General features: G+C 35.8%; 2 protein-coding genes across 4 annotated transcripts in view; one reads left to right on the top strand and one right to left on the bottom strand.

Annotated features, from left to right (window-relative positions):
- Positions 1 to 25,741, top strand: part of cpx (synaptic transmission protein complexin) — a 171,658-nt gene that overhangs the window by 40,887 nt on the left and 105,030 nt on the right. The gene's annotated exons all lie outside the window — the stretch shown is intronic.
- Positions 4,638 to 15,317, bottom strand: LOC114350873 (uncharacterized). Of its 3 annotated transcripts, none has more exons than XM_028301828.1 (5): positions 15,168 to 15,317; positions 8,885 to 9,100; positions 6,751 to 6,865; positions 5,777 to 5,947; positions 4,638 to 4,885 (listed from the first exon to the last, which is right to left on the bottom strand). In XM_028301828.1, the coding sequence occupies exons 1-5, from the start codon at positions 15,222 to 15,224 to the stop codon at positions 4,881 to 4,883; spliced, it is 564 nt and encodes a 187-aa protein (XP_028157629.1). In that variant the 5' UTR covers positions 15,225 to 15,317; the 3' UTR covers positions 4,638 to 4,880. The 3 variants fall into 3 exon arrangements, with proteins under 3 accessions (XP_028157629.1, XP_028157627.1, XP_028157630.1); XM_028301826.1 differs by lacking the exon at positions 15,168 to 15,317 and adding an exon at positions 11,166 to 11,424; XM_028301829.1 differs by lacking the exons at positions 8,885 to 9,100; positions 15,168 to 15,317 and adding an exon at positions 11,166 to 11,424 and having other exon boundaries at positions 6,751 to 7,081.

Raw genomic sequence — 25,741 nt, forward strand, 5'->3', positions numbered from 1 at the left:
TCTCGACCTTTGGTTTCCTGCTCCCAAAGCTGCCTACAACATCCGATAGACGTTGGGCGAGCATCCTCCTCTCTTCGCCTTCAGCATCACCATCGGCCACCAGGCGTTGTCGAACGCACCCGAGATGTCAAGAAATATTGCTTGAACATACTTCGCTGTGGACGCTCTGGCCATCACAGTCGACTTCCCCCTGGTGAAGCCATGCTGGCAATCCGACATCCCGCTATAGATCTGAGGCGCGCAGTGTAACATGAAACGCTCAAGCAACTTACCCAGGATCGAGAGAAACCTGATCGGTCGGTACGCCTTAAGGTCGGTGAGAGGCTAGTCATTGCCTTTTGGCAGCACGAGCAGTCGACCATCCTTCCACACGTCTGGGAACACTCCTTCCTCTACGCACTTGGCGTACACCAAGTAGAACTCCACCGATGCAGCCTTCCACTCATGCGTCAGCATCCTCGCAGTCACTTTATCCAGACCCGGTGCGGTGTTAGGCAACTGCTTCACCATGAGGCTTTGGTTAACCCACCACCACCCATGGCCATACCAACCTTGCGGTTATACTGGCCGAATCGCTGAAGGTGTGCGCGGAATTGCGGCTGCCTAGGGCAGATTACATTCCACCGCGCCACACTTCTTGACTCCCTACAAGTTATTTTTCTACGTCCTTGTCCCTATAGTTCAGTTCTCCCCCTTCTGGGGCCTGACGTTCACTCGTTCACTCCACGGATGACACCTTCTGGTGCCGTGCAGCGCTAGCGGTCCTCCTCCTATGCCAGCCGTACGCGAACTCTCGCAGCCGGGCGAATTTCGCCTCCAAGGAGACGAGATCGGAGTACCAGTCCAGGTATCTCGGGTACGATTCCCTGAAGCAGAGCTTGGCGTAGGTCTTCGTACAAAGGGCAGGACCACAGGACCACAGCGCTCGTACGCTGCATACGCAAGGGTTTTAACAAAAGTGCCCTGGTACAAAATGCAAAGGCCTGGGTAACGAATGTCCCAGGAAGACTGAGGCTTTGGTCAGTCTGACCGACCAATAGACTTTTGCTAATAGGGCAGGGCCCCCAGTTAGGGGCTAACTGACCGTCAATTGGGGACGGCATGTCCGGCTGGCGTCGGTAATCTGTGGGTCAATAACTTTAATAACGCCTCCAGTAGGAAGTAGGAATTATACTGCCATGGAACGTTATTAGACACTACAAAACCTGCTGCTTGCTTAGTGTGCAGACTGACGACTGCACGTATTTATCTGTTCTTTCATTTCTTTGTTTTTTTTTTAAATATAGTTCTTAATATTTTCCACTACGTCCAAAAAATAAACTTAGAACTTTCTATAACCTTACGGGGCTCTTCATTCTTGTTCTTAATTCTTTTATAAATTGTGGGTGGACATCCCATGCTGAGTTTGCCGGTGCGGTGCATAACGATTTTTATTTTAAACTTTATTTTAGCTTCATTCTCCTAAAGTATTTGGTCTAAAACTGACTGATGCCCGTTTTTACCATCAATCCCTAATTTTTAAGTGACCGATATGAAAACAAAATTCCTGTTATGTGTTACCACAGGGATCACTTAAAAAAATAGGGATTGATGGTAAAAACGGGCATTAGAACCTACCAAGGAATTAGTGACATTAAAAGATTTTTGTTTAGCTTACCTTAGTTATTTAAGTACTTAGTAATTCAATATGAAACTTTATTTTGCTGTACATAGTTATGTAGGTATTGTTATTTTTAATTTCAATAATGTATTTTACATATATATACTTAATATAATTTCCACGGGACATTAATAGACAGTTCGAGTGCGAAACGTGCTGTTCCAGTCTTAACGTTTATGTATAATCTTCTACAATTTTGTTTTCGTTTGTTTTATATTCAAAAAAAATCGTGTTCAGGTCTGTTTTACAGAAAGCTGCTTTGCATTTTTGTTAATACATAATATTGAGTTTTTGTAACTAACTCTTAATTTTTAGGGTTCCGTAGTTCTGACAAGGAATCCATAAGTTTCGATATGGCTATCTGTCCGAGGTTTTGCTTATAATATAATCCACGAACTTAAATCTTGATTGTCAACCTTTTTTTCAATATTTAATTGATAATGCTTTATTATCAATTAAATATTGAAACAAAAAAAAACAGGTTAGAAAATACTTTACATAATTAAATTAAATAAACATAATGAGACTTGGGTTTGTTCCCAAAGGGACATCCTGTTTTTTAGGGTTCCGTAGTCCTGACAAGGAACCCTTACAGTTTCGATATGTCTGTCTGTCCGAGGTTTTGCTTATAATATAATCCACGAACTTATAATATCTCGATTGTCAACCTTTTTCTCAATATTTAATTGATAATGCTTTATTTATTGTATGGTACAAATGTTTTGAAAGGATAGAATGCAAATTAATTAACATTAAAATTATAGTGATGGTGACTACATTTTAAACGTTACTTAATTTGAAATCTTGATAAGTGAGCACTATTTAGGTATGTTTATCTAGACAATTTTATGCAGCTTACTATTCTATTTATTTTACCAATGGTCCGTGACTCTCACTCGGCATGGGGCACACTGAAAACCAGCGCCGCACTATGGANACATAATAAGTTTATTATATTTGCTGCTACGGAACCCTTTGTGCGCGAGCCCGACTCGCACTTGGCCGGTTTTTTTTTCTTCTTTTGTTATTATGTGCCACTGTCATGTCTATGTAATTGCCTGTATTTGTGTGATGTCCATTGTAATAAATGTATCTTTCTTTCTTTCTTTCTTCTATTTTAACGTCTATGCAAATAAATATTTGGTCTAAAAAGTTTTTATTTCATTTACTTACTTAATTAAGTAAAACAACACTTAGTTCTTAATCTATTTTGTTTAAAATATTTAATAGCCTTCTATCTATGTTTATCTGGTGTCTAGAATAATAAATGTCTAGAATAATAAACAAATACAAAACATTCTGAGTATTTTAATTATACTGTACCTACACATATGTACACGTACTCTCATTACATTGTGCTACTGACGCCCATATTCACAAACATTACTATGAGGTCTCACAGTGCGCGTGGACGCACAGGGTGACACACGAACCAATCACAAAGCTCTATTCAACGTTGTGCGTTCGATTTGCTGCTTCACTTAAGTAAACATCGTTTGTGAATAGGGGTGTGAATAGTGAGTGCCAGAAAAGTTTCTTGTTCTTTATATCATACACTAGCTGACCCGGCGAACTTTGTTCCGCCCTAATGGCAATAAATAAGCAGACTTTTTTTATTTCGAACGATGGTGAAATATTTTTTCTAATGGTCAAATTGATTCAGCAGTTTCGGAACCTATTCAATATAGGGAAACAAAATCTTTCCTCGTTATAATTTTAGGGTAGACAACACGAACTGATAATCTACGATCTCGTGAAAATGATAGGTTTTAAATTTTATTATTCAAGTCGCAAGCCTTCAAATTGTTTAGCCCTTTTCAGTGCACTAAATAATCCATGCTATCCCTTCTCCCAATGAAACAATAATGTGAAAATTATAAATAACTGAAAAAAATCGAACTCCCTGTTTCGGGAATCGAACCCACGACCTTTTGCTTGCCGGGTGACTGCTCTTCCATCTGAGCTACTTAGACACTGGGCGAACCTGTCGAAATTTTCAAATGTAATACGCTGTTACGGCCAGCGTTTGTTTAATCAATGTTGGGTATACCTACCCTTTAAACATCTAAAGCCTGGTCCGTGAGCACGTAGAATCCCGTCCAATGACCCCAAGCTACCCATCCTTGTCGCTCACGCGTAATTATATTGCTGTCGCGACAGTGCGTCGCGCGCCCGCAGTGAGTGTGCGAGCGCGACAGCAACATAATTACGTGCGAGCGACAAGGATGGGCAGCTTGGGGTCATTGGACGGGATTCTACGTGCTCACGGACCAGGCTTTAACAGAAATATTATTGTAAATGACTGTCAGTTAAGAAACAATAAATAAAATTACTGAATAGGATTAAAAGGTACCACCAAAATGTGAGATAAATGACACCAAAATATTTGAAGCGATTGGTTTAGAACCTATCAAGGGATTAGTGAAATAAAAGGAGTGTTGATTTGATCCAATTTAAATTTTTAATAAATACTTAACCTATTAATAAATAATTAACCTACCTAACCTAATTTCCATGGGACTTTATCAGAAAATTCAAAAGCCGCTGCTTTAAATGTGAATTAAAATTATGATAAAAACATTGCTAAAAACACGAAATTTAAAAAAGAATACAAAAGAAAATACAGTAAAAATATTAAAGAAAACAAACTACCTAACATAAAATAAATAGTAACATAAAATAACTTACAAACTAACAAAATATGAAAATAACGTAGATCAACTTGGTCAAAATAATAGTAACTGGTTTTCAAGCTGTTATTTAAAGGACTAGAATAAAATGAAAACATCACATTAAAAGTAATCACAATCATAAATAAAAGATCAAAAATAAATGTCAAAATAAAGATTACAAAAATATTTTTTTTTTACGAGAACTAACAAAAATCAAAATAATAGCAAAACAAAACTTTTTATGTAAGTCTATAGTTTCAGCTATTGATATTTTTTCTGTGAGCAGCGGATTTTGTGTTAAAAAAAATTCAAGTTAATCTACACGGAGATGATTACTTCAGGCACTTTTGTTATCAACTTTAAGCTCGTCTGATGGTGTCCCTAAAGAATAGTACCCCGTGTTGAAATATTATGTTCTTTACAATAATTAAAAACAAACAAACTACAATTTACAACTTTATGTTTCATAATAATGTCCCATGGTATTAAAACATAAAAATATACAATATAAACATAATAATCCACGAATATATAAATCTTCTTGATTGTTAACCTGAAACAAAAAAACTTGATGAGTAATAATAATTGACGATATACAGACAGGTTCGAAAATATTCACATAATTAAATTAAATAAACAAAATGAGACTGTTAGGGTTTATTCCCAAGGGGACATCCCGTTTTTTGCAGGATCCTGTTTAGTAACATGTTTTAATATTAACGTTCACACGAACAGCCCGTTTGCATTGTCCCGCAAAAAACCAATCCGTTCGAATTTGTATTTTACCTACATACCTACTTCCAATTTCAAACAACTTATGAAATTCGACATTATGTGTGTTCATAATGACAATCCAGTTCTACGGGATTCTGTTTTACTGGATTGCCATGGGAATAAACCCTTAGACAAGCATTGCATTTTTTTTTCTACAAAGCTAATTATTATAAGAATAAAAGTATGTAGTAAATGTATTTTTATGTCTTCAGATATAGATGTGCAAAGCTGGCTTTGATTTGACATTAACATAACCTTAAAGTATCTAATACAAGTATCAGGGTGTCCCAGAATGGGTGAATCAAACTAATAGGGGAGGTAGCTCTATCCCAAAAAATATGAAAAAAAATGTTGAGTACGGAATTTATTTTTTAAATAAAGTGCTCTAAACTCGAAATCTAGTCATTATTTTCAAATTTTGCTTACAGATAATAATTAATATAAGTAAGAAAAAAGTACAAATAAACTCCAAACGCAGCAATTATAGCCAGATACTTAGTCAAAGCTGATTTATTTTCACTTTTAAAAAAAATATTTTTTTGTTTCCTTATGCGCTTTATTTTTTTTCGTATTTTTTTGGGATAGTACATTAGTAGAGCTACCTACCCCTATCAATTTGATTCACCTATTCTGGGACACCCTGTATAAACATTGAGATTTTCCAACTTACCTCTATCTCCCTGCGGTTTATTTTCTGCGAGTACGTGCAGGTAGTACTCGCAGAACTGCCGGTAGACCCTGACGAGATGCGCCTCCGGCAAGGGTTCCACCCGAGGGGGTTGATACCAGATGGACCTCTGGTGCGCCGGCCACGACATATTTATGTCGTTGTTGACTGACCCTGGAAGACACAAAGAAATTGTCAAAATCTGGTCATTTAGGCCTGGTTTAGACAGCGGTAATAGCGCGGTTTCTGTGCAGTTGTCGTACGTTTGCATCGAACGTAACCGCAAGGTTACTTTAGTGTTTCGCTAAGAACCAACCAGAAACCGCGTGGTTATTGCTTATGAACCAGGCCTTAGTCTCCACTACAGAAGCACCCTAATTTACAGAATAAGTTTTCATGATCATCAGGTCATTTAGTTTCTACTACAGGAGCAACATCGTCCCCTTACAGAGGTAAATGGAGCATTTGCCAGACGGCTTGGGTTCTATTCTAATCTGCTATTTTCTACNTTTTCTACGTGGTTCCGCGTAAAAAATAACAATATACATTGCACAACATTAATTTAAATTACGCTTATAAAAGTGGGTAGTTGGAGATGCTATGTTACGTGGCATGTCTTTCAGCAAAAATTTTAAACCAAGCAAAAATATTAATTTTGAGTAAGAAGAATAAAGTTTACAATGAATCAAAACAAATAACTACCTATCGAATTATTGTGACAATTTAACTTTTCAACCGTTTGGCCAAACAATTAAGAGGACTGTAAAATATTGGAATTATCATAGCTCCACACATCATTTTGACTAGGAACCGAACTCGAAATATTTAATTGCGGGACTATTCCCACCTCTCGTTTCCCACGCTGCAAATCCTGTGTAGCCAGGATCTACAGCCTGACTGTCAATAAAAACCCAACCAGTGAAGGTCAGGTTATATTTTATACCTTATTGAAAACAATTTTATTAAGACTAACTCACCGTCCATTGGGAAAGTCATATCAGGGCCGGCGCGCGTAACCCCCGGGTGTGACTCCTGCACCCACCGCAGAAGATCGTCATAGTGACGCTCCAGAACTGGATCAGGTTCTGGAGCTTGTCTCCTATGACTTCTGTACACTGCCCAGCGTGGCCTGGGCAGTGCTTCTGGCGGTGGAGCCTGGGGGAACCCTTGTCTCGCCCCGGAGGTGGAAGGCTGGGGCGAGCTTGGAGCGCACCTGCAACGAAGGCGGTTGCAGGTGACGCACTCCTCAACCTCCCTCTCATCTAACAGGAACACCAGAAACCTCCGGATATCCTGCAGATTGAGTTCCTGGAAAGAAAACTTGGTTTTAGTTCATGAAATGAAAATCTTTGTTCGATATTAAAGACCAATATTTTATTTTGTAAACGCTGAACGCACTTTGAATCTTTGGTCGAAGATTATTTTGCCAAACATCTACGACCAACGCTGTGACTTTTTGGTACTACCCCCAACTTCTACGATTTTTTATAAATACTATTTTGTTAATAGGTTCTCATAGTAATCGAATTTTGTAATAAAATTCTTAATAAATAAAGGTCTTAAAACAAATATTAAAAGAAAGATTTGATTTTGCTTGAAGAGAATAGGCTCCGAAACTACTGGACTGATTACAAAAATTCTTTCGCTATTAGAATACTAAAAAATCTACTAAACATACGCTATCAATTATTTTCAAAAAAGTCAGTTAAAAAACTTTGAAAATACCGTGCAATCAATAAATTAGGTAGTGCCTCCGCCATTTTCTGAAAGCACGCGCGTCACAAAAATATGGCCGCCGACGTCTGATCACCTCCGCGTCGTTCGAGTGAGAGACGGGCGGTTCAGATTCAGCTGCGCACGCGCCTATCGCTAGGGATGTGGCTAGCGCTAGGATAGGTATAATGCGTAGCACGAACACAGGATTACGTTTAGAAATTAAATAATGTTGCGATTTAGATATAAATTTATGACAACTTTTTAAATTAATGTTTGGATTTTAGAGATAAAATAAGACAACATTTTAGAAGAACTAGAAGTTCGCTGTGACAGCTTGTGTCTAATACCTACTACTATCCGTTCGCTTTCAGTTTGCATCTGGCGAAATGACGTCACTCGAAGGGAAGCGTCTATAGCAAACTATATTTAAAATATTTTTTATTTATTAATATTGATAAAAATTGTGTATTTGCGTAAAATAAGACACATTAATTGCGTTTAATCGCGGTTGGGGGAGGGTACGCGCAATCCACGGACCGGCAAACTTAGCGCGAACGGGTAATAATCATTTAAGCTTAATCGATTTCATCATTTAAGTTAAAGTACCTAGTGCTAGTTACCTAGTGTTAGTGTAATATCTAGCTTTTGCCTGCGGCTTCCCTGTGTGGATTTTATAAGTAGTTTACTGGCTGTTCCGGCCATAAAAATGTCGTATCTATAAAATCGCAATATTAATTTCTGAACGTATTCTGTTTACCTGGCTTGGCGAAATTTGGAAATTTAATGTAAGTATGACGGAAAATGTCAGTTGCGCAAAATAATGTTACGCAGAAAATTATTTAAACTGGTGAATTTTTCTTTTTCAAATCGGTCTCGTAGTTTAGGAGCCTATTCCCTCCAAAAAAAATATATTAGTATATCTAGATAACTTTAAAATTATTTCAGCTAAACATCCAATAACTTTAAAATTGTGTGACCTAAAAAATATATTTGAAGCTATCTTTGAAATTTTTAATATGTAAGGAGGTAGGTATCGGCACAGAATAATATGAAGCTGTTGGTAAATAATAATAATAATAAATAAATAAAATGTTTATTGCCTTTATTGCCAATAAATCTTAATACAAAATATTCTTATAACTAGCGGCTTCTGCATTAAGCATAGCTTATGTCGCAGTAGCCTTTTTAAGTTTTTACATAAATATTGATACACACACAGAACACAAATTCAGGCAATTTATTACTGTAGTTAAATTAACCCTTAACCACTGACGTACGTACGTGGTACGTCGGTCAAACGGTTTTTCGTTCAAAACTTCATTGTGTGCGGGAATTTTTGCGTGTCCTTTTTGGTAGTTTCCTAGTGGCCAGAGATGCGTGTGCGCCGGGAAAANCCTGTCTCCTATGACTTCTGTACACTGCCCAGCGTGGCCTGGGCAGTGCTTCTGGCGGTGGAGCCTGGGGGAACCCTTGTCTCGCCCCGGAGGTGGAAGGCTGGGGCGAGCTTGGAGGGCACCTGCAACGAAGGCGGTTGCAGGTGACGCACTCCTCAACCTCCCTCTCATCTAACAGGAATACCAGGAACCTCCGGATATCCTGCAGATTGAGTTCCTGGAAAGAAAACTTGGTTTGAGTTCATGAAATGAAAATCTTTGTTCGATATTAAAGACCAATATTTTATCTTGTAAACGCTGAACGCACTTTGAATCTATCGGTCGAAGATTATTTTGCCAAACATCTACGCCGGACGCTGTGACTTACTACCCCCAACTTCTACGATTTTCTATAAACAATTAATTTGTTCTCATAGCGAATTTTGTAATAATTCTTAATGAGAATAAAGGTCTTAAAACATATTAAAAGAAAGATTTGACTACTTGTTTGCATGAAGAGAATAGGCTCCGAAACTACTGGACTGATTAGAAAAAATTTTTCGCTATTGGAATACTAAAAAATCTACTAAACATAGGCTATCAATTATTTTCAAAAAAGTCAGTTAAAAAACTTTGAAAATACCGTGCAATCAATAAATTAGGTAGTGCCTCTGCCATTTTCTGAAAGCACGCACGTCACAAAAATATGGCCGCCGACGTCTGATCACCTCCGCGTCGTTCGAGTGAGAGACGGACGGTTAAGATTCAGCTGCGCGCGCGCCTATCGCTAGGGATGTGGCCAGTGCTAGGATTACGTTTAGAAATTAAATAATGTAGCGATTTAGATATAAATTTATGACAACTTTTTTTAATTAATGTTTGGATTTTAGAGATAAAATAAGACAACATTTTAGAAGAACTAGAAGTTCGCTGTGACAGCTTGTGTCTAATACCTACTACTATCTGTTCGCTTTCAGTTTGCATCTGGCGAAATGACGTCACTCGAAGGGAAGCGTCTATAGCAAACTATATTTAAAATATTTTTTATTTATTAATATTGATAAAAATTGTGTATTTGCGTAAAATAAGACACATTAATTGCGTTTCATCACAAACAAATTGCGTTTAATCGCGGTTGGGGGAGGGGACGCGCAATCCACGGACCGGCAAACTTAGCGCGAACGGGTAGTAATCATTTGAGCTTAATCGATTTCATCATTTAAGTTACAGTACCTAGTGCTAATTACCTAGTATTAGTGTAATATCTAGCTTTTCCCTGCGGCTTCCCTGTGTGGATTTTATAAGTGTAGTTTACTGACTGTTCCGGCCATAGAAATGTCTTATCTATAAAATCGCAATATTAATTTCTGAACGTATCCTGTTTGATAATACCTGGCGGCGAAATCCGGTAAATTTATGAAGTGTCAGTTGCGGAAAATAATGTTACGCAGAAAATTATTTAAACTGGTGAATTTTTGTTTTTCAAATCGGTCTCGTAGTTTCGGAGCATATTCCCCCCCAAAAAAAAGCAATCAAATCTTTCCTCTGTATATTAGTATACCTAGATAACTATAAAATGATTTACAGCTAAACATCCAATATCTTGTAAAACCATGTAAAAGCAAATAAATATTTCTGATTCTGATTCTGATTCTGAACTTTAAAATTGTTTGACCTAAAAATCTACATATTTGAAGCTATCTTTGAAATATGGAAGGAGGTAGGTATCGGCACAGAATAATATGAAGCTGTTGGTAAATAATAATAATAAATAAATAAAATGTTTATTTATTGCTAATAAATCTTAATACAAAATATTCTTATAACTAGCGGCTTCTGCACTAAGCATAGCTTGTGTCGCAGTAGCCTTTTTAAGTTTTTACATAAATATTGATATCTTTACTTTGAGGTCTGGGAACACAAATTCAGGCAATTTATTACTGTAGTTAAATTAAGATATAAAAATATGAAACGTGGTCTCAAAAAATAGTAACAAGGCTTAGAATGAGGTCAATGTTTATCAAATTAACTCTATTAAAGACTGACAGTTAAAATTACAATTGCAATTAAAATTGAAATCGAACCCAAAAGTATAAAAAAAAACATATTTTCCACTCAAGAAAACCAACCGACTAATTTTTTTTTAATAAATTTTAAATAAAAACACAAGAATCTAAACAATATCCTTAAAGATTTTTGAACATAAAACTTGCATTTTTAACCGATTTCAAATTATTTTAAACAGTTATTTGTCTGCATTTCTGCAAACTGTTTTTAATATCTTTTAAAATTAAAATACTTACGGTTTGGAAGTCAGGGTCGCTGAAGAAACGGCGAAGGTTGTTCAATCTTCTCGCCATTTTCCGCACAAGTTCACAAAACGAGATAAGATAAAACAAAAATAAAAAATACAAAAATATTAAAATACAGATGTTACAAAAATATAAAATACCAAAAGAAATGAAACAACAATATGTATAGAATACAAAAATTACAAAATACAGGAGTTACAAAGAGATATAAAATGCAAAACTAGATAGAGTAAAACAAAAATCACAAAAATATAAAATACACAAAATACAAAAATATAAAACAGAAGTTACAAAGATAGGTATAAAATGTTAAACGAGATAAAATAAAACAAAAATACAAAATTACGAAAATATAAAATACAAAAGTTACAAAATATAGAATAAACTAAGGTTGAATCACGAGGTGTCCTCCTTGGACGAAAGACCCTTTGAGATTAAACTCCCTAGCTTCGTTGCTGAGCAAGAAACCTGCGCCCGCGCACTTTCGGCCAAAAAAAGTGCTTTGTAAGACTCGTTTACCGTAATTAACCAGCCCTTTGTTGGGTCACAGTGGGGTTTTCCATCGACAAATAACACGTTTGCTAATGTCGACCATTATTGTAATGAATTGTTTAACGAAACTTGGGTATTTGCAGAGAAATTAACAATAATTAGCTATCTTGAACAAACATTTTGTACGATCACTAGTTCGTAGCAGGAAATGTCGTATTAGGTATTCAAGTTTTGATCTATCGTTTTGATACATTTTTAATCATGAGAAAAAGTAAAAAAGTGTAGGAAACATTAATATTTGAACACTAGCGGATGCCTGCGACTTTGTACGCGTAGATCCCGTTTTACCCCCTTGGGGATTGAATTTTGACAAATCCCGTTTTAGTGAGCACCTACGTTCTAAAAGGAACCCCCATGCAAAATTTGAGACTCCTAGCACTTGTAGTTTCTAAGATTTCGTGATGAGTGAGTCAGTCAGTGATTGGAACCACCTTTTAATAAAATATTTGAATCTTTGCCGGAACTGCATAATATCAATCATCGAATCATTGAATAAGACCATTCCCAATCTTCCCGTAGATGTACTAGGGACAAACATTTGTAAACATCAGGCCTCTCCTGTCCGTCTGGCTTAATGGAGACTGAATGACCTGATGGTGATTAGGTAGATTTCATATGGTGCTGATCTGATATATGACTTGTTCATGATACTCAAGTGTGCTAAAAATAAAATTCTCAGTGTTAAAATTAACGTGATTGAAGTCACGATTAATTACGTGCGGTAGGATGAAACTCGTTTGACAGCTTGTCAGTTAATTATTTAAGTTTCGCAATTTGAGCAAGCTGTATGTGCGTCAATCTAGCGCCTTTTTGGTCTTTGTAGCAAATTCATTAGCGTAAAACATGATATAATTTGAAGATTGTTTTACTTAATAACAGGTAGGTATGTCATAATGTTTAGGTATACTTACACTAAAGCCATAACGATAAGATGTCATATTAAATTATCGTACCTTAACTTCAATCACCCTTACCATTGAACCGACTTTTTTATCGAGAAGAAATAGGTACCTTTGGTTCCCTTCTACGGAGGACATAGGTAACATGCGCTTTGTCACATAGCCACAGAATACATAAACGTAGCTTCAATTTAGGTATGGTTTTGCATTTACCCACGGCTCAATGTGAAGCCATCGATTAGATTGAGCCATGTCAAAAGACTACCGTAGTTAATGAAACGGCAATATTGTGGCAATTCAAATAGGGTAAACCACCCAATTATTGGCACTTTAAGCAGCTACTTCACAAAACCGGTAAAATTTACATGTAAAAATATGTTTTATCAAAGATAAAAACATTTATATTGGTCTTTTAATCTTTGCAGAATATTATAAAGTACTTATCATTAATAAATTAAATCATTTATTCAATATAGTGTACCTTTTAAAAAAATACCTCAAAATACCAGTTGTTGGCATAGCCAAACCTTTTATTGGCAATGATAATTACCTATTATTGGCACTGTTCTTGCAAGACTGAAAAATAGCTGCTAGGTCTTATGTAGAGGTTTTAAAGAGATTCATTATAGAAATAAACAAAATAAAATCCTTTGTTTAAAGAAAAGTAACATTTTTTTTGTTTAGGAACATACCATATCAGTTCAAACGCTTATATTTAAATATGGTTTTAAACTTTCCATAAACGCTTTTATCAAATCTTCTTTTCTCTTCGGAAATCCTTTTTTGCTACTGATTTTTATTTTATCCAGTCAACAAAAAGCTGTTCTTCCTCGTCAGTTAAAACTGTGAACGGACCGGTCTTAGAGCGATGATCAGGATGTTTCAATCTGAATTATATTAGACCGTGGCACCACTTTCAAAGCCTTTCACAGGCTTATTCCACTAATCCCCGTCAACGGGGATTAGTGAACTTTTTATTCATTAATCCCCGCTAACGTCAATGGTGATGGGTTTGGCCAAAATAAACTAGATTTATTTAGTATTATCAGAGATTTATTTCGGTAATTAAAACACAGGTTACACAGCGCAACAACCATCGAGAGCGGAAGAGACAAACAGGAAGTTGAATTGTCACTAACAAACGTCACTGTCAAACACTTTTGCGTTTAGTTTGTGTTTACAATCTAACACTGGCCCTTAAACACAAATTAAAAACATTAAACAATGTTAACTTAGGCTTNGTCGATGGAGCTGCTTGTTTATCTCTAAAAAGTAATGAAATCTAGACAAAGTCGTGCCAAGTCTATGGTTCCTTACCTACTGCGATTTCTTTATTATTATACATAGTTAATGTTGTGTGACTTGGCCATCGCACTAAATAATTTAATTTACACGTGTTTTCATGCGATGGCCANTGGGCCACCCCTAAGCCGCCTATTTAGTTTTATACACACATAAATGACCTCATATTAATCACATTTACCAAATCATGCGGTAATTATTCATAATAACCGGCGATTATTCATAATTTTCACATTTATCACTTTGACCGTAACATATATATAAAAAACCTTATTTACGTCAAAAATTATTACAAATGACGAAGAAATTAGCAAAAAATCCGGTGGATGAAAATTTTTATATTAGTTGCGGTTTTGGAAGACAATCATCATGATGGTGAAGGAGCTTTAGTTCGTGGCTTTGGATTTGACTACTTCTGAAGATTGTATACCATATTTTCAAATTTCCTTGCTAGTTTGAAGCACGGCAAACTGGTGACCAGGTCATCAAACAAAGAAAGACTATAGAAAATAGCCTTCCTAAATGAACTGTATTAAAAAGTGACTTAATTTCTGAATTATTGCTATTGTGATTTTTTCCTGATTAAAACTGTTATTAATCTTTAATATGGCCAAAATAGAAGTTCCTAGTGTTATCGAATATTTTTGTGTTGATTTTTAAAAAATGCCTGTCTAACTTTTATTACATCTTGAGGATTTCACCAATATCATACTATTCTATTAATGTTACTATGTTTTTTTTTCTATCTCTGTTTAATATAAATATGTGTAAATAATTTTAATAAAGTTACTCTCTTTTGATACATCAGGAGGTCTTCAAAGTTCCGTACGTATGGCGTACGTACGTCAGTGTTAGTGTAACAAAATGACACGTCAGTGGTTAAGGGTTAAGATATAAAAATATGAAACGTGGTCTCAAAAAATAGTAACAAGGCTTAGAATGAGGTCAATGTTTATCAAATTAACTCTATTAAAGACTGACAGTTAAAATTACAATTGCAATTAAAATTGAAATCGAACCCAAAAGTATAAAAAAAAAACATATTTTCCACTCAAGAAAACCAACTGATTAATTTTCTTTAAATAAATTTTAAATAAAAAAACACAAGAATCTAAACAATATCCTTAAAGATTTTTGAACATAAAACTTGCATTTTTGACGGATTTCAAATTATTTTAAACAGTAATTTGTCTACATTTTCAGCAAACTGTTGTTAAATATCTTTTAAAAATATACTTACGGTTTGGAAGTCAGGGTCGCTGAAGAAACGGCGAAGGTTGTTCAATCTTCTCGCCATTTTCCGCACAAGTTCACAAAACGAGATAAGATAAAACAAAAATATAAAATACAAAAATTACAAAAATATTAAAATACAGATGTTACAAAAATATAAAATGCCAAAAGAAATGAAACAACAATATGTATAAAATACAAAAAATACAAAACACAGGAGTTACAAATAGATATAAAATGCCAAACGAGATAGAATAAAACAAAAATCACAAAAATATAAAATATACAAAATACAAAAATATAAAACAGAAGTTACAAAGATATAAAATGTTAAACGAGATAAAATAAAACAAAAATACAAGAATATAAAATACAAAAGTTACAAAATATACAATAAACTAAGGTTGAATCACGAGGTGTCCTCCTTGGACGAAAGACCCTTTGAGATTAAACTCCCTAGCTTCGTTGCTGAGCAAGAAACCTGCGCCCGCGCACTTACGGCCAAAAAAAGTGCTTTGTAAGACTCGTTTACCGTAATTAACCAGCCCTTTGTTGGGTCACAGTGGGGTTTTCCATCGACAAATAACACGTTTGCTAATGTCGACCATTATTGTAATGAATTGTTTAACGAAACTTGGGTATTTGCACAGAAATTAACAATAATTAGCTATCTTGAACAAATATTTTTTACGATCACTAGTTCGTAGCAGGAAATGTCGTTTTAGGTATTCAAGTTTTGATCTATCGTTTTGATACATTTTTAATCATGAGAAAAAGTAAAAAAGTGTAGGAAACATTAATATTTGAACACTAGCGGATGCCTGCGAATTTGTACGCGTAGATCCTGTTTTACCCCCTTGGGGATTGAATTTTGACAAATCCCGTCTTAGTGAGCACCTACGTTCTAAAAGGAACCCCCATGCAAAATTTGAGACTCCTAGCACTTATAGTTTCTAAGATTTCATGATGAGTGAGTCAGTCAGTGATTGGAACCACCTTTTAATAAAATATTTGATCTTTGCCAGAACTGCATAATATCTATCATCGAATCAATGAATAAGACCATTCCCAATCTTCCCGTAGCTTAGGTATACTAGGGACAAACATTTGTAAACATCAGGCCTCTCCTGCCCGTCTGGCTAGCATGGAAAGTTTTTAGGCTTATAAGTTTCAGGCTTAATGGAGACTGAATGACCTGATGGTGATTAAGTAGATTTCATATGGTGCTGATCTGATATATGACTTGTTCATGATACTCAAGTGTGCCAAAAATAAAATTCTCAGTGTTAAAATTAACGTGATTGAAGTCACGATTAATTACGTGCGGTAGGATGAAACTCGTTTGACAGCTAGTCAGTTAATTATTTAAGTTTCGCAATTTGAGCAAGCTGTATGTGCGTCAATCTAGCGCCTTCTTGGCCTTTGTAGCAAATTCATTAGTGTAAAACATGATTATAATTTGAAGAATGTTTTACTTAATAACAGGTATGTCATAATGTTTAGGTATACTTACACTAAAGCCCTTATCGTTATGTCATAATTATCGTACCTTAACTTCAATCGCCCTTACTAATGAACCGACTTTTTTATCGAGAAGAAATAGTAGGTACCTTTGGTTCCCTTCTACGGAGGACATAGGTAACGTGCGCTTTGTCACGTAGCCACAGAATACATAAACGTAGCTTCAATTTAGGTATGGTTTTGCATTTACCCACGGCTCAATGTGAAGCCATTGAAGTCTATTGAGCCTTGTCAAAAGACTACCACCGTAGTTAATGAAACGGCAATATTGTGGCAATTCAAATATCTGTCTGTGTCAGACTTATTAATACATAAATGATAGGAGTTATTGTATACCTATAACAATAGTTATTTCAAAAAGCCTTAAGCCTAGGCGCAGACCATCGATTTTTCGTCGGCCGATAGTTTAGTCGGGCAGTTGATCAGTATGGGCATGTATGGAACTGCGCACATTACGCCGATTTGATTTGGCTGATTCTTCATACAAATTAAAATCGGGCCAAATATCGGCCAACTAAAAATCGGTGGTATGCGCCTAGTCTAACAATTAACATACGTACTAGCTTTGGCTATCAAAAGTTCTTTAGTAAGTACCCTGGCGTTTATTCACCCTTTCAGCTAATACCTAGGGCGGGCGCCGCCTATTTCCTTCCTGCATATTTACATGCGAGTATCCATTTGCGTGGTGTTTTTAAATAGTGTTAAATTTCCAGAGCGTGGTATTTTTAAGAACAATCAAAATTAGACCTTATTGACTGTAGCTTTCTACCTGAAACTTTAGGTAGGTAGGTACCTCCTTGCCCATTTAGGCGGGCTTAAGCCGAAGTCCGAAGTAAGTCTATTGTTTTCGAGATAACATTGAGAACAATAAGGCTGAGTTGCACCACCTCATTTCAACCATAACAACATAAAATATTTTAACAATAACTGGTGCTTTTGTATGGAATTTGACAGATTTTTGACTTTTGTCAAAGTTAAAGTAAGATGGTGCAACCCAGCCTAAAACTTGCGATGACTGTGAGAATTTATTTTCAGATGCGTATTTGTTTTTAAACAAAAGGAAGATTTAGTTTACAACGTCATAAATTCTGGTATTTGCGGAATACGCAGAATTTTAATTTAATACTTTTGTTAAAACTTTCCGTTGGGCGAGTTTGAAAAAAAAGGGTAGGTAGGTAGATTTTCAAAATGTATATTTAAGCTTTTAAAAGTTTGCATTTTGGTTTCACAACAAATGTACTCACAAACTTTTGCCCGCGGTGTTGCCCGCGTGATATTTTGTCTGTCACAGAAAACCTTGACAAAAACTATCCTATGTCCATTCTAAAATCTCTTCAAAATCTCTTTACCAAACATCAAAATGGTTTAGGCGTTAAAACGTAACAGACAAACGGAGAACGGAGTTTCTTTCGCATTTATAATATGAGTAGGGAAAATAGGGAACCAGTGATAGGGATTTGCCCTAGTAAATAGTACCTACTATACCTAATCCATAATTATTTAGTTAAGATACCTTTTATTCCCTTAAGTTAAAGGAGTGTGTTCACCGCAATAATCCAGTGGTCTGTAAGTGTAACGAAACGAACTAACAACTTAACCTATGCGGGTCCACTTTTGCATTCCCCAGGGACAAATTTGACATAATGGTTGAGTTTTATTGGCGGTCAAGCTGTAGATTCATCAGGGAAAAGAGAGGTGGGAATAGTACTCCACACTACAATTAACTACCCAACAAATTATGCCCTTAGATTGGCCGTGTCGCCCAAAATGCTTTCGTAGATTTAAGACCTATATGAATAAAATATTTAAGAGTACAACTACTATGGTTAAATGATTGTTAAAAAGGTTTTCATAAATTTATTTTTTGTTTCAGGTAATTTTCATCGTATTTAATTGGAAGTGCAGAACCGAGATAAGTAATGAGTACTATTTATTACAGAAGTTCTTTCAAAAATATTTATAATAACACTACATTATTACAACTAAACTAAAGCCAACTAAAACAAAATAGGTACGTTCTTTAACCACTTCGACGATCATATCGATAAACCCAAAGAACCTTAAAATATAAAAGTCCCGGTTATAAAAGCATGCACTCAGCGTAAACTCAGTGGCACATACTTTAAGGTATTTGGCGTAATTTTTCCATCCGGATCAAATGGGGTGTAGGGAGCGAAATACCGATGCCCTCGCCTTCGAACTGGGTAGTGATGTGCTTGTGTCGACGTCGATAAAAGCACTTGAGACCTGTAAAAACAAATTATTTGGTCACATAAAAAAAAATCCCTCTAAACTTGACTTCCACATAATATACATAGGCTCAAGCAAATTGATGAAAGGTGTAATCTTAGCCTAGATAATAATGACAGTCTTATTAATACATATTAATCTAATTTATGTTGTTCAAGTTTTTAAAATTTTTCATAACTGAGAATATTTGTCTATTAAGTAATTCATTAGTAACCCACTATAGTTTCTATCATGATGAGGGCTGCTACATCTTCCATAATCAAGTTACAATGCCTTTCGTTTTGAGAAATAATGATGAATCAACGCACACTTTTGGATACTTTGAACTCCACTTTTTACATTATGTACAACATAAATCGATTGTGTTAAAATGGGAAACCACTCTCAAAAAATTCCAGCAATTATATCTCAGACAAAGAGCTCAATTAAGCGATAATTTCCGCCCATCACTACGATGTCGATAGACCAACCCCTTAGATATTGCGTCTACATTGTTCTCCATTATACCTAGGGTTGTCTTATATGAAGTACCTACTAACTTAACTTCTCTCATTGTTGAGCAATGTGTGATATTATCATAATTTTCATATTAATATTTTTCTAAATGTGACCTGAATCTGGGGGCACGGCAGTGCCCCCACCAAGTCGAGCAAAAAAGCGGCACGGCCGTACCATCCTTTTCTCGAAGCAATTCAGGCCATTTTCGACCGCCTGTAACTTCGTTGTGGATAAAACTAGAAGGCTGAATTTTCATTAGCTATGCAAGCATTGTAAAGACACGGTATATCCCACCAAAAACATTCTGTAAAAAACTAGCCAAGTCTCGATGGAGCTGCTNCTCACAACTTTTTACCGTAGAACAACTGAGTTGCGAGACTTGGTTTTTTTGACAAGTATTGTTTTTGATGGGATTCAGATTTTCCAAATGAAAATCATACCCAATTTAATATTTTTGCGAGGAAATCGCAAATATTTTTGTAATTTTTATGTTAGAATTTTATCAAGGTTTAATTACTTTTTCGTATGTTCGTGCCTCGTTGTCCTACTAACTCTCAGTCCAATGATGTTGATCCCCCGACAACAACGCTAGAAATGAAATTAAATGTCTCTAATTGCATAAAAAANAATTTAAATGTCTCTAATTGCATAAAAAGTACAAAAATAAAAAGTTTTTTTTTTTTGCTTCAATATCGATTTGCCCTCTTTCTCCACACGGCAGCCCTAGTTATACCGCTTATACACCTACAGCGCGAAAGAATGCGGAGCGCTTAATATGCGCCGCCGACGACAAATATCGACGGCGATCAAAATGCTGGGAATTTCAGCGGCTCTTTTAAGACGGCCCGGAATGTCACGATGGCTCCATCGATATTGACTTCCCATTACTATTTTATGTCGTTTAGTTGTCTGGTTTAAAAGTAAGTATAGAAAAATCGATTCAGTGTAAAATCGTTGCTATGTTTACAATATTTGGTAAAAGTCTCAATATTATTACTAATTTTTTTTCATCATCATTTCAGCCATAGGACGTCCACTGCTGAACATAGGCCTCCCCTAATGCTTTCCACGTTGATCGATTGGTAGCGGCCTGCGTCCAGCGCTTCCCTGCTACATTTACGATGTCGTCGTTCCACCTTGTAGCTGCTCCATCGGCCGTCAGTTCTTTTTTATTACTTTTTTTAATATTTTTTTTATAACTTCATTGTACCTAATTGTGTAAAAAAAATATAATTGTCAGCATGACAAATGACTACTTTGCAGTTTACAAATATTTCAATACAGTGGTCATGGGTAGGCTATAAATTTACTATCCGTTGGAACTGAGAAATTATTAAAACAATATCAATGATAGTGTCGGTTATCGTTGCTTCCAGTTTGCTTATAATATAGCTGATTTGAATCAACCTAATTTTCACAGGCTTGAAACTATGCTTAATTTTAAGTATCAATTGTGTCGAATTGTGTCCGAGTTACTATTCTAAATTAAATAGAAAGAGGCATTATAATTTGATGACCGGAAAACGCAGCGTAGGACGTCCACCCACAAGGTGGACCGACGATCTGATAAAGGTAGCCAGGAAGGCGCTGGGTGCAGGCTGCTACCAACCGTGCGATGTGGAAGTAATTGAGGGAGGCCTATGTTCAGCAGTGAACGTCCTGTGGCTGAAATTATGATGATGATTTTTATTTCGGCGGATTTTTAGGACTCAAAAACATTGCCTATATTTTCTGCCAAGTTAAGCTATTTCTTTTTTACAATATTCTACTTTAACTTGGTTAAAGCACTTTAGCTGTACTAAATAACATAATATCCCAATAAAACCAGCCATGATCGGATAGTCGATCCGCCCCGGAATGCCCGGATTCCGGACGTGGTGTCGCGCGTGATGAAGCGGATTCCGGTGACCCCGATAGCCGGTTTAAAGTCTAGAATATTGAAGGCACGTTTTTAATAAAGTAGATTATTCATTCAGTTAGCAAGAAGACGACGATTCCAGAAATGTTAGTTATGAATTTTTCAAAGACAGAGACGTTTTATTCCAATGAATAAGTATTGAAGCTATTTTTATAACCGTTTTTCTGGAGCAGTAGGTATTAGACAGTTTAATTTTCTAGAGAATATGTTACACATTCTTTAACAACGCCCCTTTTCGGTCATTTTCGATGTATCAATTGACGAGTATGTACTCGTACAAACGAAAAGGATTTGCTATTGAATAATGAGTCACATTTTGGAAGCTGATAGTATCAAGCAGGTATCTATTATTTCGGATCACGTAAAGTTTATCTTTAATTCATTTTCCTTTCAACCTTTATACGTATTGCAATATCACTTGCTTAGACAATAAAGCAAAACAGGGTACAATACAGCTGTTTAATTACTTACCATGTCATACATCTATACTTACTTAGGTACTTACTAATATTACAAATGCGAAAGTAACTCTGTGTCTGTCTTGCTTTCATGCCTAAACTACTGAACCGATTTTGATTAAATTTGGCATAGAGATAGTTTGAGTCCCGGGAAAGGACATAGGATAGTTTTTACCCGGTCTTTGAAACAGGGACGCGCGCGATAAAGTTTTTCGCGGGCGAAGCCGCGGGCGGAAAGCTAGTACTTAAATAACCCGCGCTTGTACAAACGACGGCATAACAAGCTTAACACCGATATCTTAAGTAATTGCAATAAATACTATTTTACAACAAAAATTAATACTCTCACGTGCTATCGACTGAACGTAACAGACCGCCGAATCGCGATACACGCATTACTAATCGATAATAATCCGCTGTACCGGGCCGGATACCCGGAATTCCGGGTCGATACGATATCTCGAACGGTTGTTATGCCCCGGTTATGTCCCGTAAAATATTGGAACCCTTTCCAGGCTTTATTGGTCAGTTTAGCGATTCTGCTCGTGTTTCGGTCATGTCGAGGTTTTATTGGTTAGGAATTACGTTTTTGTTATTAGATGTTATTTGTAAGGGGTTTTGTTTAGCACTAGCTCTATGGTTTCCAGTCACTTGTTTTGGCAACGAAAAACTCTTTTTTGAGGAGACTAGTGATGGGATCAAACTACATTACATCTACATCTACAAGATTGAAATATACGAGTATGTAAAATCTAGATAGGTATGTAAGTGTTAATCGCCCGTATTCACAAACGATACTCGTTTAAGAGAAGCAGCAAATCGAACGCATAGCGTTGAATAGTATTTAAGTATGTTTATATCCGTTGTCTAGTACCCATAGTACAAGCTTTGCTTAGTTTGGAACTAGAAGCGCAGTGTAAAATGTCCAAGGATATTTATTTATTTATTATTTATTTATTTAATAGAGCTATGTGATTGGTACGTATGTCACCCAGTGCGTTCACGCGCACTGTGAGACCTCATAGTAATGTTTGTTGGTGAATACGGGGGAATATCAATTGAATCAAGAATGTACTCAGTATTTTAAGTAAGTAGAAGAATATGGCTAAGCAATACAAATTAATTTAAAATGCATATTTTAAATGTCTTCACAGATCCTTATCTTTTTTTGTCTCACTGTCTTCAATAGATTCCATAAGTATCAAGAAATACTTAAAAAAAAAATTTTGAGTCATAGTAAGTATAATTATTTCACTTATCAATGCCTGATAATACACTCGACATCAAATAAATCGCACCTCCCGCGACAAGCATTTTCAAACGTATGCATCCCCACTTCCCACCAATATTGGCACCATTGAAAAGCCTAGTTCTAACCTTCATTTCATTAAGGAAAGGTTTTTACCCCAAAAATGTGTCTTTAGAAGGATCCAGAGTCACTTCTTCAAAAAATAGGTAGTTATGCTTGAGCCAACTTTTATGGCTATAAAACTGTTAAGTTGGAATTAATCGCTATCCATCTGTTAAAGAGGACACGTGAGATCATTATTTGGTTTTATAACCATAAAAATTGGTCTAATTGATCCCATAGGTGGGCCCAAAGTGAGGTATTTTTTCAAGACATTTATGGTATATGTTAATCATTTATTAAGAAATTAAATGTGTTTTTCTTTAAGGATATTTATTGGTCTTTCAAATAACACCAATATTGTTGGGGCACCATAATTGTGTCAGAAGAAAATCGTTAAAGTTCGCGTCGCGGAAGGTGCGGTTTATTTGATGTTGAGTATAGTTACAAAACATCAATAGCTTCAAATACATACTTAGAATTGACGTCATCGACATACCATGAGAAATATTTTCTAAATGAATTATTTACTTAAAATAGTTACTTAGTAAACGTAATTAAATAATTGGGTAAAGACTATTATGGCACTAATTAGTCAACAAAATGTACAATGTAATAATAATTATGTAGTTATCCGATTGTGCAACATCTATTAGTATTAAATAAATATGCAATCAGGCTTCCCCAACTCGTTTGGCCAGCTTGGAGAGCGTAGGCCAAATTCCTAAAATAAAACATTTATTCAATCATTGCTAACCCAAAAACTGTTCCATAAACTAACAACCAATTACGTGTAACGCCGCAAAAAAGCAAAGCCCAATCCCAATGTTTCACCCGCAAAATCCCTTCTATTTTACATACATAACACGATTGCAAATAAAATACGAACATCGATAAAAAAATGTCGAAGCCAGCGCATCACTGGTTAACGAGGGGCGTGGCGTGCGTGTAGTTGCCATGACAACGTGGCGTGAATACGTAGCGTCACGTAGCATCACGTAGCGCGTGTTTAGTGGAGTGGTGGGTTTATTTTATATCCATGACGCGTGAGAAATTTTTAATTTGAATTGATGTGGGTATGAATTCATGTATGTTACTTTTCAGCTTTTTTGCTAAAATGGAGGGTGATGTTTCGGATGTACATGTACGAATGTAGTTAGATATAGGTACACAACAGCACGCCATTCTAAACACGAAAGCTTCATAATTAGTTAATTATGTTTGTTGATATAATTAACTTTTAAAAAAAATTAAACCGACTTCAAATGCATGAACACAAAAAAAAACTAAAAATTAAAAATATTGCGTATAAAAAAGTTCATCCCCAATTTTCCACCCTTGGGGGTGAAATATTTTCTTCAAATTCGCATGAAACCACCCTTTTGATAATACCTATTCAACAAAAAAATAATCGTTCAAATTGGTTCATAATCGGCGGAGATATTGCGTATAAAAAAGTTCATCCCCAATTTTCCACCCTTGGGGGTGGAAAATTTTCTTCAAATTCGCATGAAACCACCCTTTTGATAATACCTATTCAACAAAAAAATAATCGTTCAAATTGGTTTATAATCGGCGGAGATATTGCGTATAAAAAAGTTCATCCCCAATTTTCCACCCTTGGGGGTTGTTTTTTTTATTATTAAATTTAAATGGGACCACCCTTGAGGTATTACCTATACGCCGAAAAAAGATTTGTTCAAATCGGTTCATAATTGGCGGAGTTATCGCGTAACAAACATAGAAAAAAAAAAAAAAACATACGGGTCGAATTGAGAACCTCCTCCTTTTTTGAAGTCGGTTGAAAACTGTTCCATAAACTAACAACCAATTACGTGTAACGCCGCAAAAAAGCAAAGCCCAATCCCAATATTTCACCGGCAAAATCCCTTCTATTTTACATACAAAACACGATTGCAAATAAAATAGGAACATCGATGAAAAATGTCGATGCCAGCGCATCACTGATTAACGAGGGGCGTGGATTGCGTGTAGTTGCCATGGCAACGTGGCGTGAATACGTAGCGTCACGTAGCATCACGTAGCGCGTGTTTAGTGGAGTGGTGGGTTTATTTTATATCCATTACGCGTGAGAAATTTTTAATTTGAATTGATATGGGTATGAATTCATGTATGATACTTTTCAGCTTTTTTGCTAAAATGGAGGGTGATGTTTCGGATGTACATGTACGAATGTAGTTAGATATAGGTACACAACAGCACGCCATTCTAAACACGGAAGCTTCATAGTTAATTAATTATGTTTGTTGATAAAATAGGTGTTATTTTGCAAAAAAACTGTATAGTCTGATTCGCTATTGACATCGCATCGCTTCGACGATATTAGAATTATGTTTTCTACTTCGTATACCCTCGATAACATCATGACATCTTCTTTTACTCTTTTTAATTGTGGTTTAGAATCTACTTACTTTCAAAACTCAAATTATCATTTATTGATTGACTCATCGGGTATGGAACTAGGGATACTCGTTGATTGATTTAACTCAAAATCAAATCCAAAGCGTTTATTTGTGGAACATACTTAGTTAAAACTGTTAAAAATTAGGCAGTCGGCATCGCTATGA

This window comes from Ostrinia furnacalis, unplaced genomic scaffold (assembly GCF_004193835.3).
Source record: "Ostrinia furnacalis isolate ACB-3 unplaced genomic scaffold, ASM419383v2 OfSCF0995, whole genome shotgun sequence".
In the NCBI taxonomy this organism is placed as follows: Eukaryota; Metazoa; Arthropoda; class Insecta; order Lepidoptera; family Crambidae; genus Ostrinia; species Ostrinia furnacalis.

What these genes read in the sequence shown, in the direction of transcription:
- LOC114350873 (XM_028301828.1), bottom strand. Translation starts at nt 15,224, where the DNA reads ATGGCGAGAAGATTGAACAACCTTCGCCGTTTCTTCAGCGACCCTGAC. An exon ending in GCGACCCTGACTTCCAAACC is followed by an intron (nt 9,101 to 15,167) that starts GTAAGTATATTT and finishes TTTTCTTTCCAG; the next exon opens with GAACTCAATCTGCAGGATAT. An exon ending in TATGACTTTCCCAATGGACG is followed by an intron (nt 5,948 to 6,750) that starts GTGAGTTAGTCT and finishes TGTGTCTTCCAG; the next exon opens with GGTCAGTCAACAACGACATA.